The sequence below is a fragment of the Marmota marmota genome, unplaced genomic scaffold, assembly GCF_001458135.2.
Source record: "Marmota marmota marmota unplaced genomic scaffold, marMar, whole genome shotgun sequence".
Lineage (NCBI taxonomy): Eukaryota > Metazoa > Chordata > Mammalia > Rodentia > Sciuridae > Marmota > Marmota marmota.
In genome coordinates this window covers 21533510-21550649 of record NW_026000174.1, presented here as the reverse complement: position 1 = coordinate 21550649, position 17140 = coordinate 21533510, and the positions used below count along the sequence as shown (strand labels likewise).

At 40.5% G+C, this 17140-nt stretch overlaps 1 protein-coding gene across 1 annotated transcript in view; it reads right to left on the bottom strand.

The window, feature by feature from the left end:
• Positions 1-12061: 12061 nt before the first annotated feature.
• The window catches only part of Eif3f (eukaryotic translation initiation factor 3 subunit F), a gene marked incomplete at its 5' end in the record, with an annotated part of 7324 nt that continues 2245 nt past the window's right edge, over positions 12062-17140 (bottom strand). The window contains 7 exons of the mRNA XM_015504356.2: positions 12062-12288; positions 12855-12968; positions 13096-13232; positions 13651-13742; positions 15278-15415; positions 15856-15935; positions 16180-16250. Of these exons, the coding sequence (XP_015359842.1) occupies positions 12211-12288; positions 12855-12968; positions 13096-13232; positions 13651-13742; positions 15278-15415; positions 15856-15935; positions 16180-16250 (710 nt within the window). The remainder of the gene's footprint in view (positions 12289-12854; positions 12969-13095; positions 13233-13650; positions 13743-15277; positions 15416-15855; positions 15936-16179; positions 16251-17140) is intronic.

Here is a 17140-nt window from a genome sequence, read left to right as displayed (position 1 = left end):
GTGGGAGAAAATAGGAGAAATTACACAAATGTCCAGGTGACTCCCCCCAGTGGATTAGTATGAAGACTCAATTCCCCCCGCAACAACATGTGACAACACATGTGAGGTGTTGCCAGTCAGGAAAGCTCCCTCAAGACATGGAGTCTTAATGAAGAGACAGTCATGTGGACACACAATGCCTGCATGACTGACCTCAGCCACCATAGTAAATTGCCACCGCCCAGAGCAAAAACCAGAGTTCATCATAAAACATTTTGTAAGGATACATTTATGTGGTCAAACTGGTATAGTATAGCATGTTCCAAAGCCTCAGGTATACAAAACCACTCTTATCATGTAGGATATTCTCAGGGCCCAGAAAACCCAGCACTCGCACCTCTTCTACAGAGGACTTCTGGAGCCACTTTGCTTAACTATACAAAGAGCAATAGGTACTTAGGAATTACTTCCATGCAGGGATGTCCCTTGCCTAATACCTGCATGTTCAGGAGCAAGAAAGGGCAGCATCCTTGCCTTGGTGGGTGGGACCATGCTAAAGTACTCCAGGGGTTCCCTGTAGGAACATCTTGACCCTAACTTCTGTGGAACTTTTCCTGAGATCATTCCCTTAAACATGACTTCCTCCTATTTCTGTTCTCTTGCACTCAGGCCTTTACTTATCTCCTCAATAGCATTTCAGTGATTTTTAGAGCCGGCTAGTACCAAGAACTGATTGATCCTTAGCAACTCTTCCCAAATTCCATGTTCAGAGACAACATGTTGCTAGATTTAAATTTGTCATGGTGGGAGAATTCACCATGGAGTGTTCACAGAAAATGGAAAAATGCTATAAATTAAGGTTTATTTTTCTTTCCAGATATCCAATTGTCAACCATTTACCATCATACCACTGGGGTGCTTCCTTTAAAAATCCATTGTATATGAGTATTCATTTCAGAGTCTGCTTCTGGAAAACCTAACCTGAGAAAGGAAGTATCTTGGTAGTTTATTGAGGGCCTTAAGACTCAGGGAAGTGGATAGAATAAATTTACTATATGACAGCAGAGAACCCACTACCTATTTAATTTCTAAATGTGGACTGAAGCAAGAAAGGCATTGTCAAGAGGCTCAAGAGGTGGCTGCAGCTCCATGGTTCTATGACCTGACAATTCAACAGTATTAGGTTATCTGTGTTAGAGAGCAGCACCGTGTGGAGTCTCTGGAAAGCAGTGTAGACTTCCAAATTTAGGAGCTAGGCCATGCCTTGTGACAAATAACTACTCATTTTGAAAAAGGAGCTCATAATGAGACACTGGGCCCCAGTGGAGTGTGGGTACCTGCCAGTGGTACATCAAGACACTATAGTACTAAAATTACTCATTGTAATCTGGGACACCAGTTGAACATTTACCCTGCCATAACTGGGTGATTTATGTTTACCACTTCATCAGTTACAAGCTAGCAATTCATTGTAAAATGACAGTGGTACATTTAGAACTGGATCCAAACAGGTACAGAGGGCACGAGTAAATTTCATGTAGAGGCGATTGAGGCTCCATGATGTATACCCCTGTCACACCAACCTATTTCCTCAGCTGATATTTATGACTTCATGCATGTAGCAGAGTTCTCTACCACCATTGCTGTAGGAAGAAAAATATTTGGACATAGCATATGGATGGGTTGTCTTGATACAGTGATATGAATAAAAAATGAATTGCAACTATACTCCATACCCAACTACAATTGGCTCTGATGAGACAAAACCTTAAGGTAAGTGGTGAGAGACATCTTCCACATAGGTAGTACCCTTGGCTGTCAACTTTGTAGGAAGGGAGGCATGATCTGAGGTCAGAATACTCATATACCTGATTGGTTGGTCAGAGGCCTGCATAAAGATTGAAATATTGGATAAAGAAGTCTGGGGAGGAGACATATGGATGAACTAGTAGGAATGGTATCAGATTGTGTAGATCTTTGTGTCTCATGTCAATGCCCATCAGAAAGCATCTGCTGTGGAGGAGGCACTTAGTGACAGGGTATATGCAATGACTTATCTAGTAGATCTCAGTCAGTTTCTGTTCTTAACCAACTAAATATTTGGACTCACAAGTGAAGTGGGAATGTGCCAGGAATAAAACTTTACCTGGGCCCAACAACAGAACTCTTCTCACCAGGGCTGACCTACCTGCTGCTGCTGCTGAATGCTCAGCCTACAGGAGCAGAGTGTGCCTGCTCATCCTCTTTATGGTGCCATTCCGTGCAAAGACTGCTTTCACACTTGGTAGTAAGTTAATTACATCAGAATCCTTTCACAATGGAGAGGGAAGAAATTTATCCTTACTGAAACTTTTTCTTAATATAGGTTTATCTTCCACTTTCCAAGTTCAGAATGCCTCCCCAATGGTTAATAGATCTGCATAATAAAGTCTTAGCTCAGGAGCCTATTTTATGGTTAATGGGTTGTGACAATGGTCTTCTAAAACAACAGGTCTTCCCATATCCTGCATCACCTGGAAGCAAAAGGTAGAAAGTGGGAATGGCTGATTAAAGCTCAGCTGAGGAACCAGCTTTGAGATGACACAGTAGATGACTGGTCTCCGTCCTCTAGGATGAAATGTATGCATTAAATGATCAGACAACATATAGTGCTGTGTTCCTCCCTAGAATATACAGGGCCAGAGTAACCAAGGGATGGAAGTAGGATTGTGTGTTTTCATTGTCACTTCAGCCAGCTCCTTGCAGAAATTGCGCTTCCCATTTCTGTAACTGATTCTGCTGGATTAAAAACCTTGGTTCCCAGTACACAGTCTTACACTGGTTTGCTTAGGAAGCTGAATCTTCTGCTGGGACACTTTGGTTGGGCTCCCAATGTCAATGGACTATTAGGTAAAAAAAGAGTTACCATATCAAAGAGGGCAATTAATCCCGGTTGTCTAGAGCTAAGGATGTTATTGCATAATGGGCTAGGGAGGATTATTCTGAAACCGGTGCTGGACCATCTCTTGGTCCTTTCAGGTCTGGTGATAACAGTGAATATGAAATCACTGTCAACAAAGCATGACAATGGCTAAACAAGAACTCAGACTATCAGGATGAGCAATCCAGACCAGCTTTAGTATTGACCAGGACTGAGAGAAATCTAGAATAGGTGGAGGGAAAGAAAGCTGATGAGTATTGTGACTGAAGACTAGTTGCTCCAGGAGACTACAGTTTATTTCTGTTGAAAGTTTTTTTCAAGAGCTTGCAGCTGACCAGAGCCTTTAAGAGTCAGTGAGAGATTAGATTTACGGGGGGGCATTTATAGACCTGAGCAATGTGAGGGGTGTACTTTGCAGACACTTGTGATCCCTTTCTGACCTAAGTGCAGCAGTGGTGAAGGATAGTCCATGCACATTGCTCACATCCCACAGCAGGCTCCCTTAATTAGCTAGGTAAGGATCCAGCCCACCTGCAGATGCAGCCTGTCTGAGAAAGTTAACATTCTTCAGAAATCTTCAACCAGCGAGGGACTGGCTAAATGCCTTCCAGGACTTCAGTGGGAGAATTCTGAAGGGTATTTCACATGGCTCCTTGGAGGTTCCTCAGTGGAACTGAGTCCCTGTTGCAGCAGAGATAACAGCTTAATATTTTAAGTTGCATTAGGTTTCTCTTGCCCTTGTCTCCATTCACTTTTGCTTCTTAGTTCATATTATGGTTCAATTGTGTCTCCCCAAAAGATATGTTGAAATCCTAACCCCTGGTGTCTGTGAATGTGACCTAATTTGGAAATAGCGTCTTTGCAGATGCAATCACAGTAAGAAGGGCTCATTAGGATGGGCTCTAATACAATATGACTTATTCCTATCCTAAAGACCTTACAAGAAGGACATTTGCACACAGGCACACAAGGAGAGCACCATGTGATAATAGACGTTGAGGTACAAGTTCTACAGCTACAGGCCAGGGAATGCCTGAAGCTACCAGAAACTAGAAGGGGTAGGAAAGGATCTTCTTCCAGAAGGCCTTGGAGACAATAGAGCTCTGCAAATACTTAAATTTCAGATTTCTAGTCTCCAAAGCTATGAGAAAGGAAATTTCTGTTGTATTAAGCCATCAAGTTTGTGGTACTTATTTTGGCTGCCACAGAATTGAATGCAGATCACCTTGCACATACACTATTCCCCTGCCCCTCTGCCCCCAGTTCTTGTTACATGTGCTGCTCTCAGGGGACCCAAACTAAGTGTGTTCCCATACAGTTAAATTTATATTTAAACCTGGACTTCTATTCTCAGTTAACCTTACTTCAGTCCATCTCTTGCATTCCCAATTTCACAATTTTACTCGGACTGCTGGGTCTGATCCTATCTTGTACCTCTCACTTGGCCAATCACCAGAATTTGGTAAGAGGTTCTCAATTACCTGCCCCAAACTCTAGTACCACTTGGAAAGTCCAAGTTCTTTTATAAGGGCCCCAAGGCCATGTACTTACTCCACACCATCCTTTTCTTGAATGGAAATCTCCAGAAACCTCATTTTGACAGTCAGATCCTGGGCAGGATTGCTCCTGGGAAGTTGCAGCTTCAGAGGGCCTTGTAGGTTTCAGTCAGATTGGAAGGGGAGTGGATCCTAGGAGACTTACTCAACACTGTTTCCAAACCAAGTTTTGAATTAGAATACACGCTTGTTTGGAGTGACTTTGGGATGGGGATAGAAGAAGATACTTTGGCTTCATCATTCTGTGGCTCAGTGGTGGCCAGGGGAAATATCTCCAGAAGCTTTGGTCACTCATTTTGCACTCTTCCAGGGTCTCCAAAGGTAAAGGTACTTATTGTAGGCAGGCCCTTAGAAAACTGCTCAGGCGGGGCTGGGGTTGTGGCTTAGCAGTAGAGCACTTGCCTAGCATGTGTGAGGCCCTGGGTTCGATCCTTGGCACCACATAAAAATAAACAAACAAACAAATAAATAAATAAATAAAAATTTTTTAAAAAGTTAAAAACAACAACAACAAAAAGTGCTCAGGCCCCTAGAGAATAAGAAAGTGGCATTCAGAGGCTTATATGTGACATAAGGGTTCCCTCTAGTGGTAATAACTGAGAAAACCTCAGCCACATAATGATGCTTCTTATAGGACTGTTAGCCCATTATAGAGGACAGAAGGATCAACACCAAGAAACAGAGTGAACATGATAAAAGTGGTAACTATCATCTTGGAACAAAATGGTAAGTACAGAGCTAAGATACTCCAGTGATATTTAAAAATGCCATCTTAAGACTGACAGACCAAGATAGATTGGACTCACCATCATGAGACAGATATAATTCATTGCCATAGGAGACAGAATTCACTGCCTCCTGGGAGGTATCACTGGGGAAAGGGGGAGGTGATGAATGGAATTTTGTTAGCCCTGTGTTACTGAGTGTACATGAATTCCTACACATTAAGAAGCAAGGCAGTTACAAGCAACTGGATTCCTATCCTAAATAACTTGGGGCCTGTTTTAACACTACTGGAATAGCTAATAATGGCTAGTGAGAGAAATGCTAATTTCGTCATTAGATATGTCAAGAACCTAATGTTATAGATGCTGTGTCAAATAAATTTGCAGTTAAGAAGTGATTCCTTTATACTCCAAGAAGGACTAATGAGGTTTGTTGGTGCTGTTGTTGGCAGTTGTGTAGGTGTTGGAAGGAAATGGTTTCTCCATTTCCTTGTTTCCTGTTCTCCTGCCTCATGGCGGGGAACACTCAACTTACTTATTCAATCCTTGACCAGAGCAAGAATCCAGTACAACCCTACACTTGCTTCCCCTTTAGGGTCCACAGAACTCTGTGTACTACATTCTTCACAAAGTTTATAGCTTTCTGGTCCTTGTTAGAGATTCCTCTGTTTTGGCTTTTCATGATTTTTCTGGTCTCTTAGGAGCAAAGCCCTGATGTTTTGGGGACACCAGCAGAGCCTTGCTCACACGCCAGTCAAGATGCCCATGAGGTCAGAGTTCTATGAGATCACTTTGTCAGCCCATCCATTGGATAAGGATTCCCACTCTTGTGATCTGCTGTAAATCAGAGCCCATTGGGGAAGGTACAGGAATATACTTTTTATGCCTATGAAGCTATTGTTCTCCATAACAGCAACTATCAAATCAAATTCATAGACACTGGTTAACTGGTGCTGAACAACTTCTGTAGAGAAGAGAGTAAGAAATGGAGTAGAGGGGGGTACAAGACTTGGAAGGGCTGGATGTTTGGTATGGTTGTGGGAGTGGTTGAATGGATCCATTAATTTAGGTAGCTCAGGTCAGAGGATGATTTGAGTAATAAAGCCTATTATAGTGTGAGGTTCTAGCTGGGGAAATGACTGGCTAGGGAGTTCTTTGGAAAGTTGAGGGGGTTAGTTACAGATTTGGGTAAAACTGCTGAAGAGCCCTGAAGAGGGAAATTAGCATGATAGTGTGGACAGGCAGGGTGGGGAGGGGAGTTAGCCAACTCTGGAGCAGTACCTTAGATATAGGTATTGAAGGATTGTCCCATTTTCTCCCTCAGCCTGTGGACATTCCATCTTAGCCTTAACTGTTCTCACCGCTCACTGCTTCCACTTTCCAGCCAATGTGGAGTAGGAAGGTATGAAGAACCATCAGGCAGAGCAAGTGGCAAGTTCATCTTGCCTTCATGTTTCTCCATTTCCAGGGCTTCTTGTTGCTAATTCAAGACACCTTTGCTGCTTATTTAGACCACTAAAATCCATTTTCCAGATGGCCACTAGTGCAACTGTCCTGACAAGAACCTCTGGCACTCTTCAAAACTTTTAGGGGTCCTCGTAAGCTGCCTGGGTTGTTGTGCTTCACAGACCATCCTATCCCTATCTGTACTTGGCAGACACTCCCTTATCATTTTCTTCACCAGGACAGGCCACAGCCTATCTCTGCCCTGCTTAGCCTATTTTAAGCATACTGCCAGGTGTATCTCTGGGCCACCCTTTAAGCACTACTCTAAGGGGCTCATTTAACCTCTCCAGTGAATTTCACCTTCCCCAGTGACTTCTCTAGCAGTTTACAGTCTCAATTCTAGAAGAGATCCTGCTTTTGGTCACCTTTGGCTTGAACAAGTTACATGCTCTGAAAGATAGTAAGGGTCCCAGTTCTTCATCCTATAATTAGGAAAATAAAGCCTATTAGTTTGAGGTTCTAATTGGGGAAATGGTCTAGCAAGTTCTCTGGGAAGTTGAGGGGGTTAGTTACAGACTTGAGTGAAAAAAGAAAAGGATCAGCGTCTACCAAGTTCTGAGTAGCCTCTAAGGAAAGGGGGGAAGGTTGAATTTTGCATGCTGGTCCTAAAATATTTAAACAAGCATTTATTATTAAATACGCTTGCATAAAATTATGAAAAGTATTATATAACAAGTACCTATGCATCCACTGCATAGCTTTATAAAGATATAATATTGTGTTATATTTACTTCTTGTTTTCCAATTTTTAAAAGAAAAGCCATTACAGATATAGCTGAAACCAATACCATCTCCTCTTCCTTCTTTGCTCCCCCAAGTCAATACCCTGAATTTGATTTGATCATTCACTAGCATGTTTCCTTTTTATTGCATAAAGGTATTGTTTTCACATTTTTATATTTTGAAAAGTATTAGATAAACTTGGTATACAAGTATAAAAAATAAAATCTCTCCACTCCTTGTGCTTTATCCAGTACCTTCTCCCAACACAGCCACTGACAGCAGTTACCTGAATATATTTTCACAAATATTCTAGGCATTACTACCATTTATTTTCCTGCATGTAATAAGAATAAATTATAGATACCATTTTCTCCTGCCTTTTTTTTCAGTTACTACATCCTGAATACCATACATATTAATGAATAGAGAATTGTCTCCTTCTTAACAGCTGCATAATATTATATTTTACGGACATATACGTTTTACTCTATCTTCAGATAGTAGTCATTTGGGTTGATCACAATTTTTATGCTATTATAACAAAATACTGCAACAATTATTTATATATTATGTCACAATCAAGCCAGTTTATCTGTAGAATATATAAGCAGAAGTGAAATTTCTGGCTTAAGGGTAGGTACATTTTAATTTTGTCAAATACAAATTCAAAATGGCCTCCAGAGAAGACTACACTCCCATCAGCAAGGCATGCCTGGGTTGTTTCCCCTTTCTCAATTTGATAAATAAAACTGTCATCTTACGGTAGTTTTATATTTTTAAAAGTGAGATTTTTCCACAGTTCTATATTTGTATAGACTATTTGTGTACATGTGCATTTTGTCAGTAAGATTTTTAAAGATGTTGACTTTATCAATCTTTGGGTTTTTAAAAAATATTTTTTAGTTTTTTAAGTGGACACAATATCTTTATTTTACATTTATGTGGTGTGGAGGATCAAACTCAGTGCCTCAAGCATACTAGGTGAGCACTCTACCACTGAGCCACAACCCCAACCCCCCAATCTTTTAAAAAATACTCTGGGATTCTCAATTTGTAGGAAATAAAACATTTTCCTCTATTCTTTTCCTCATATTTACATGTTCTTTTCATACTTAAAATTTTTATTCCATTGTGTTATTTTCTGTCACTGTGACAAAATACCTGAGATAATCAACTCAAAAAGGAGGAAAGGTTTATTCTAGCTCATGGTTTCAGTCCCTGATCCACTGGTACATTGCTTGGACTCATGGTAAGGCAACACAACCCTTATTCAAACCACAGCATTCTAGCCCATTTTGAATAACTTTAGTGCAAGTCATAAAACAGGAATCAATTGTTTCCAAATGACCACTTACTTAACTAATCCATCTTTACTTATTTGAAAAAGCAACTTTATCATATTCTAAAGTTCCCATATACATTTTCAAATGGACAAAGATGATACATATTAATGGTGTATAATTACTTTTGTTTCTTGAGGCAGTTTCTATGCTGTCCAGCAATCTTTCTGCCTTAGCCTCCTGAGTAGTTGGAACCAGAGATGTGTACCACTACACCGGGGCTAATGTGATATTTGAAACATGTATATATTGTGAAAGGATTAAATTAAACTACTTAATATGTCCATCACCTCACATACTTAAGATTTAAGGTCTAATCTCTTAGCAACTTTTAAGCATACATTAAGTAGTCACCACACTGTACAATAGGTCTCCAAAACTTATTCCTCTGAGTGTTGACAAACAGCTCCCTATGTACCCTTTCCCTGAGCCTGTGGAATCAACCTTCTATTCTACTTCTGTGAATTCAAAGTTCTTTGCTCCACATGTGAGAACATGTGGTATTACATGGTTTATTTCACTTAGCACATCTTTTAAGTTCACCCATGCTGTCACAAGTGAGATTACACTGGGTTTATATACTGTATTTTCTTCATCCATTTCATTTCTTGATGGACACTTGATTCCATTTCTTTGGACATATAACCAGTAGGGCGATTACTGGATTGCATGGTAACCATACTAATATTCTGAGGGACTCATATTGTTTTAATAATGATTGTACTAATTTACCAACAGTGTTCAAGAGTTTCCTTTTCTTTTGTTTTCATCAACATTGTATGTGCATTTTGGATCTATTTGCCTATTTGGTTTGTCTTTTTATGTACCAGTACCATATTGCTTCAGTTATGTAGTTTGGTAATATATATATATATTTTTTTTTATCTGGTAGGACTAATTTTTCTTTGTTGAAAGGATTATTAAAGGGGCATTTTATTTTCCCATTTAAAAACAGCTTGCCCAAATAAAAAAGATATCTTTGTACTTTACTGGAATTATGAAAAATAGGTAATTTAACTTAGGGAAAACTGACACAGTTTAAAACAATGTTGATATTATTGAATAATGTGATAAGCCTTCAAATGATTCTTCCCTTTCCATTTTTTTTTTCATTTCAAATGATTGCTTCTTATGTTTCTTATTGGCATTTTCAAGTTTTCTTCCACAATATTAATTGGGCAATAATAATTAAAAAAATCCTTCTCTTTTTCACTATATTTTTAACATCAATGTTTTTCTTGATTAAATATAATCAATCTAGAACAAGGCTAAATAATAATGATAAATACACCACACTGTCATTGTTAGTTTGTTTGACTAGTTATACCCATGAACCTATTGTCCAATCTCAAACTAGATCATTATAGCTGGGCATAGTAGTACATACTCATAATCCCAGCTGTTCTGGAGGTTGAGGCAAGAGGACTGCAAGTTCAAGACCAGCCTTGCTAACCTGGCAAGACCCTGTTTCGAAACAAAATTTTAAAAAGGACTGGGGGTGTAGCTCAATGGTAGAGCACCGCTGAATTAAACAAAAGAAAACAACAAACCACCTCAAAACAAAAAATAAATAAACTAGATCATTGTCAATAACTTACACTACTTATCTGCCTCCTTTTGCTTTCTTTCCCCTCCAAGATGAACACTCACTACTATGATTTTTTTTTTTAATACAAGGGTTTTGTTTGCAAGCTATATCCCCAATCCTTTTTTTAAAATTTCATTTTGAGACAAGGTCTTGACAAGTTGCCCAGGCTGGCTTCAAACCCTTAGTACTCCTGCCTCAGCTTCCCAACACCCTGGGTTATAGGTGTATGCCATCGCACCTGGTTGCAAATTTTTTCATCATTCTCTGCTTTTCAGTTTTATCACATATACATCATATATAAGTGGCATAACTTTACATAGTCAATTTTCACTGTTCAGATTCTGTATCTGAAAGTTCACCATTTGCTAAAATTGATTTATAGCTCTAATCAGCACTTTTGCATTCACTTATAAATGTGTTTAGAATGGAGAAAATCTGAGGTGCCTCATGATTTTCCAGGTGAAAATCAGCTATTTCAGCTCTCATAAACAAGTGTTCTTTTCAGTCTACTTTATATCTTTATTTATTTTTGGTACTGGGGACTAAACCCAGAATGTTTAACCATCAAGCCACATTCCTAGCCCTTTATATTTTATTTAGAGACAGGGTCTGGGTTGCTTAGGGCTCCACCTAGTTACTTAGATTGGCTTTGAACTCATGATCCTCTTGCCCCAGCCGCCTGAGCCACTGGGATTAAAGACATGCACTACTGTGGCCTGGCATGTGTTTGTATTTTTGTCTGCTGATTTTGCTGCTTAAAATGTCCTCCAAGCATGTTGTCTAGCATTCTTAGTGCAAAAGTGTTGTTATGTGGCTTCTGGAGAAAACACACATGTGAGATAAGGTTCATTCAAGTATTCAAGTTTCTGGCCCTGAGTTTATATCAATTTTTTTAACATTATAAAGAAAACAAGTGAATTTTGGCTCATGGTCTTGTAGGTGCAAGGTAAGGAGCTGAATCTGTGATGGCCTTCTTGCTGACAATGTCCCCAGGCTGCACAGAGTATCACATGGCAAGAGGCAAAAGAGTGCATATGTGTATCTCAAAATGAGAGGTCTTTAAAACATAAATGCACATGAAGCAAGGTTGTTTTACTGACTGGTTGATGGAAATGTTATGAACTGAGCAGGGAATCTAACCTCAGAGGCAACAAAAACTGACCTTATGTATATTACTAAATAACAGTTTAGTTTCACTTGTTTTTGAACTTTATGCACTGTCTTCCGAGACTAGCTCTTTACTCAACATTAAGATCCATCCATACTATTATTTACCACACAGGACAACTTTCTGTGTTCTTGTTTCAAATGTCTCTGTAAACTGCATATGGGGGTTTGTTTTGTTATTCAAATTCCCCCGTCTGGCTAATTTAATCCTTTTATTTATTGTGCCTACTGATGCATTTGGACTGTTTTACCATCTAATTTTCTTTCAACTCTCTTTTCTATGCTCATTTCTCAAATTTTTAGAAATCTGTCTCTTCCCTTTTTCTATTCTATTCTCTCTCATCACTATTCTGACCACAGAAAAAAGAGTGATAAGAAAATGCCACTGTAAAACTAGTGTGCCGAGAAGCTAAAATGGCACTTGGGCAGTGCGTACAACTACTGATGATGAGTCATTCAAACATAACCAACTTCTACCTACAGTGCTTTTTAATGTAAGCTTTAGAATAGTTTCTTCCCTTCCACCCAGCAATAAACTCACATCAGATGAAACTCAATTACAAAAGGTAAGCTATGTTTATTCAGAGTCACAAGCAGCTGACTGACTCAGTGTGACTCAAGACCACAAAGAAACCATTTCTCCTCCACTTCATCCTGAGTCCTAGGGTAGAAAGTCAGACTGGCAGGAGTTCTGTTTGGGGCCCATTCACAGGTTTACAAGTTTCTCATTGAGGGCAATCTGTGACTGTGTGAGATTGGCCAGGTAAGTCACCATCAGCAGGTCCTAAAAGACAAAGAATAAATATAAGTGAGCACAATGGCGGGTCTGGCCAGCTATTGTGGACACTGGGTGTGAGAACAATCCTGGATAAATGACAGCTGGGAGTGACTGAGCAGGAGTCAAACATGGAAGACAGGAAGGAAATGCTTGGAGATACTTTCCTTTCTCTACCAATGCACTTACAGACTAGCAGTGCTTTAGGTAAGATTCACAAGTGGAAGACTGAGAGAGGAGTGGGGGCGGGGTCTATAAACAAAAATGGGGAAAATAAGAAACTGCATTTTCATTATCTTTGAATTTTAGTATTTCTTTCTATAGTAAATCCACAATAAGTCACAGTAGTATCAGCAGTACCCAAGACAATGGAATCAAAGAAGCAGAAGGATGAGATCCTCTGAACATGTGTACTACCCCTTCCTTCCCTCCAACCTGGTCTGCAAGGTGGCCAAAGGTGGAGCTTATATCCTTATATCCTACTCTGAGCCACCCCACCAACTCCTTTCACAGTTGTGTCTATGCTGAAGTAGAAGGAAGAGGCAGGCTTCCAGAGGCCCAGGATTGGCACTTACATTGATGTTGCTGTTGAGCATGGTCTCAAAGTCGTCAGGAACTATTTTGGGTACTTGGTTAACCAAGCTCATCAAGAAGCGGCCCACAGTATTATCAGCTGACACCTTCCCAGACTAAGCACCAAAGAAAAGAGGAATAGTTAATATTCACCACTGGGCACTGTCATTTTATCAGCAGATCCTTCGGTGATCTCAAGGTGGAGCTCTGTCCCCTCCCGTGTTTCTCCTTTTTCCCTCTTACCAGCACATCCTCTGCATACTGCAACACTGTGCTCAGGGCATCCTGGATGCGAGCTGATGCTCCTCCCACTTGTTGCAAGTCACTGGAGAGTCCAATCACTCGGTTGGGGCTGAAACAGGTCTTCATGATCAGGTCAACTGTGGGAGTGGGTTGGGTAGGGGTAGACAATAAGAGACAGAGGGAATTTAGTCATGCCATTAGGAAGGAGATGGTCTCTAACTAATCTGATAACCCTCCCTGAACCCCTTCTGGACTTGTTTGGCTCTCCAAATTCCCTGCTCAGTCCTTATTGGCTTTCTTTCCTTTGGAGGGAGCTCAGCTCCTCTACCTAGTAAGCTAATCATTGCTTTTGGTCTCATACAAATGGTCAAGTTGTCTCTAGTTGATAATTTCCCACCTCTAACGATTTCTCAAAAAATTCTTGAAATCCAAGCCATCACAAACCTTAAATCAATCTCTTCAAGTCATTTAAGGCCTCCAACCTTGTTAGAGAGCAATAGCCCCCTCCCTTGAAAAGGCCTAAGTCTTTAAGGAGTGAATGGCAAGGTTACTCACCTCCAATGCGTTCAGTATCGTAATATGCATATTTCACGGTGAGAGGTGTGAACATCACTCCCATGGTCCTCCCTGGGACACCCATTAAAGTGCTGGGAAGGGAAGGGAAGGAAAAAGGTAAACAGATGGTTTAGACAGCAAGGTTGCCACACCTAGCCTGGCGTGGAAAAGCAGTTACAACAAGAATACTGCTTCCAAGTTTCTGAGGCAAGATGGCAGGGACCACTTGAATCTGAGGTCTCAAAGAAACAAAACTCATCTCTCCCCTTAGCTTATTCTATACACCAGAAGGACCTTTAGCCTTTGGAACTGGCCTGTCCCTTTAGAGGATGACTTCATACATTGCAATGTCAACAAAGAAAGGATAGGACTCTCAATTTCCCTGTGGAGCCAGCTACAGAGACACCCACTCACCCCCAGCAAATGGAGACAAGAGAGGTCTTTCTGGGAGCCTCTCATCAGCACTGAAAAAAACAAATAGACTCTGGTCCATCAGGATGAGACTGGGAAGCTACAAATAAAGTTATTAAAAGTGATGTCTTTGGGGCTGGGGATGTGGCTCAAGCGGTAGTGCGCTCGCCTGGCATGCGTGCGGCCCGGGTTCGATCCTCAGCACCACATACAAACAAAGTTGTTGTGTCCGCCAAAAACTAAAAAATAAATATTAAAAAAAAAAAAAAAATTCTCTCTCTCTCCCTCTCTCTTAAAAAAAAAAAAAAAGTGATGTCCTTACTATGTTGACTCTATATGTTCAAATGGATTTTGAGGAGTATGAATTATCTGGAAAGACTAGAATTTAGGCAGTGGCTAGAGCTCAATGGTACATCAGTTGGTATATGAGGGGTTGGCACCCACCATCTTTGTCTTATTGCCCAACAGTTAACTGGCTACATGAGTGTCAGACTTTTTATTCCCTTATGGTCCAAGACTCAATGATCACATGACAGGCCTTGATGCTCATGTAGCCATTCTGCAGACTCCTGCCCACCAAAGAAACATCACAAAATGAAACAGCAAGTGAGATGCACTAACAAAGGCATTCACTAACCACAAGGTACAATTCTTCTAACTCTCATAGCAGACCTGTCTTCAGTAAGCCACTAGAGCCTTTCCCAACAATCCCCATCAACTGGCATTTTAATGGCCTGAAAATTCAATGTGTAAACACTGTAATGTTACTGTCACCAAAACTGCATACAATCCCGGGCTAATAGATGTGTTAAAAATAAGGACAGTCACCCACTAATCCATAAATAGTAAGTCCTAGGAATGACAACTAAAGAGTAACCCAGAATAATGAACATGAATCACAAGAATATCAAGCGAGGACTGCCTATTCTAGACAAGATGACATGAAACGTGAAAACTTGCTCAAATACCTAAAGGGTTGCCATTTAAAATTGGTTAAGAGGAAGGGGTATCTAGAGTACAGGAGGATTAGCAGATGAAATTATGGGGACAGTTTTTGCTTCAGAATGAAATCTTTCCAAGAGAAAGAAATGAGCTTCCTGAAGAAGCAGTGAGATACACAGTGAAGGAATTAAACCTGCATGAGGTAGGGTGGGGTGTCATCTAGGGAGGGCTGGATAGCCTTTTATTCCCTTATGGCCCAAGACTCTGTGGTCACCTGACATAGGCCTTAATGCTCATTCGACCATTCTGTAGACTTGTGTCCACGGTGAGATGAATAGGGTTAGGGGCCTCCCGGCTGTAGTACTCATGGATCAGCACAGAGTGCTCTGTGATGTCATGGCCTGTGGCATACCTGGAAAATAGAACATAGTTGTAGATTCATGGCATCAACATCAAACACAATGGTGGGCTGGGTATTCAATAACCCTATGGTAGTTATACTTAATGGAACAAGACTTACAAATCAAAACTGAAATTCAAAATAAATATTTTTGATCTCAAAGGACCAGAGATTGAACCCAGGGGTGTTTAACCACTAAGCCACACCTCCAGTGCTTTTTATTTTGAGACAGGGTCTTGCTAAATTGCTTAGGGTCTCACTAAGTTGTTGAGGCTGGTCTCAAACTTGTGATCCTTCTGCCTCAGCCTCCTGAGTCAATTCATAGCTTCTTGAGATCAGACAATTTTAGTACTCTTGTCTCTAAAAGGGGAAGACAAGCTTTATTCTGATGGCAGAAGAGCCTGGCAATCACTGAGAGACTTTCCATCCAGCCCTGCCCTTCCCCAACTTACCAGCCCAGGATGAGTTCATTTGGAGAGACTTTTTTGTGCAATTCATACATGTTCTTAGCAAATTCCATGTCAACAGCCACCTAAGAGGGAAGGCAGGAAAGGAAGCTAAGAAGCTAGAAGTTCATAGAAAAATTGAATAAAAAGTACAGATCCTCATGCCCCAATAGACAGAAGAGACCAGGGAAGTACATACAACGGAATGAAACTCTTAGGCTGTAGGAGCTCTAGTTATAAGCACAATAAATTGTGCAGGAGGGTCCCTGAGGGGAGCCTGACAAATGCACAGCAACATACTGCAGAGGGGCAGTTCAAATTCCTACTCACTTCATCTTCTGATTCATTGTGTGGCACTGAAAAGCAGTTGGTGACCTCCACTGAGTGCTTGTCAACAGTTCCTGTGAAAAAGAGAATTCTCCATGCGTTATTTAATTCTAGGGCTCCCAATAGTCTCTGACTACTGTTGAAATGCTTTAGAAGGTCCTTCAAAGCCAGTGAACAGTAATTCAACTCAGTGGCTTCAAGTTCAGCATCAATAGAACCAGGATTCTCCAGATAACTAAAACTCTGGAATCATCAACTCCTTCCTCTATCACCAAACAGGATTAATTCTTCCTTCACAAGATTTCCTTTTTTTCTTTTACTTTCTATTATCAGCCCTTCCTAGACCTTTATTCTTTGGCCTTCATTTTTCAGCCTGTAGACTCTTGCCCGATAATTTAATCTGCACAGCTACCTAGAAGATTTTACTGCCAATAATATAGCCTCATTTCACACTGTCAGCACAATTTAACTCTATCAGAAACCCTCTATTCGTGAACCTTAAATATGTCAGCCTTTACCACAAATTTTGTTTTTCTAGTTGATATCATCTATCCCACTACACTAATTCCTTGACCTCACTGAGCAACTAGTTCTTTGACTTTTCTACTTTCTTCTAATCTACTGGCACCTCCTGCCCTAGGCCTCAAGTGCTTTGCTTCCCTGTCCACCAGAGACCTCAATGTTGCTAGTGGGTACTAGAGTTTGTCTAATGCAATTTACTGATTTTTGTTCTCTTTTTCAAACTATGTGCTTAAACTCTAAATAGATATCATATCTGATGTCTCAATAGCATTCAAAAACTTGATGACTTCATCTTAAAACTTTCTTTTTGCTGGGTATGGTGGTACATATCTGTAATCCCAACCACTTGGGAGGCTGAGCCAGGAGGATTGCAAGTTTGAGGTCAGCCTCAGCAAGTAAAGGACCTAAGCAACTTAGTGAGACACTGCCCCCCCCCCCCAAT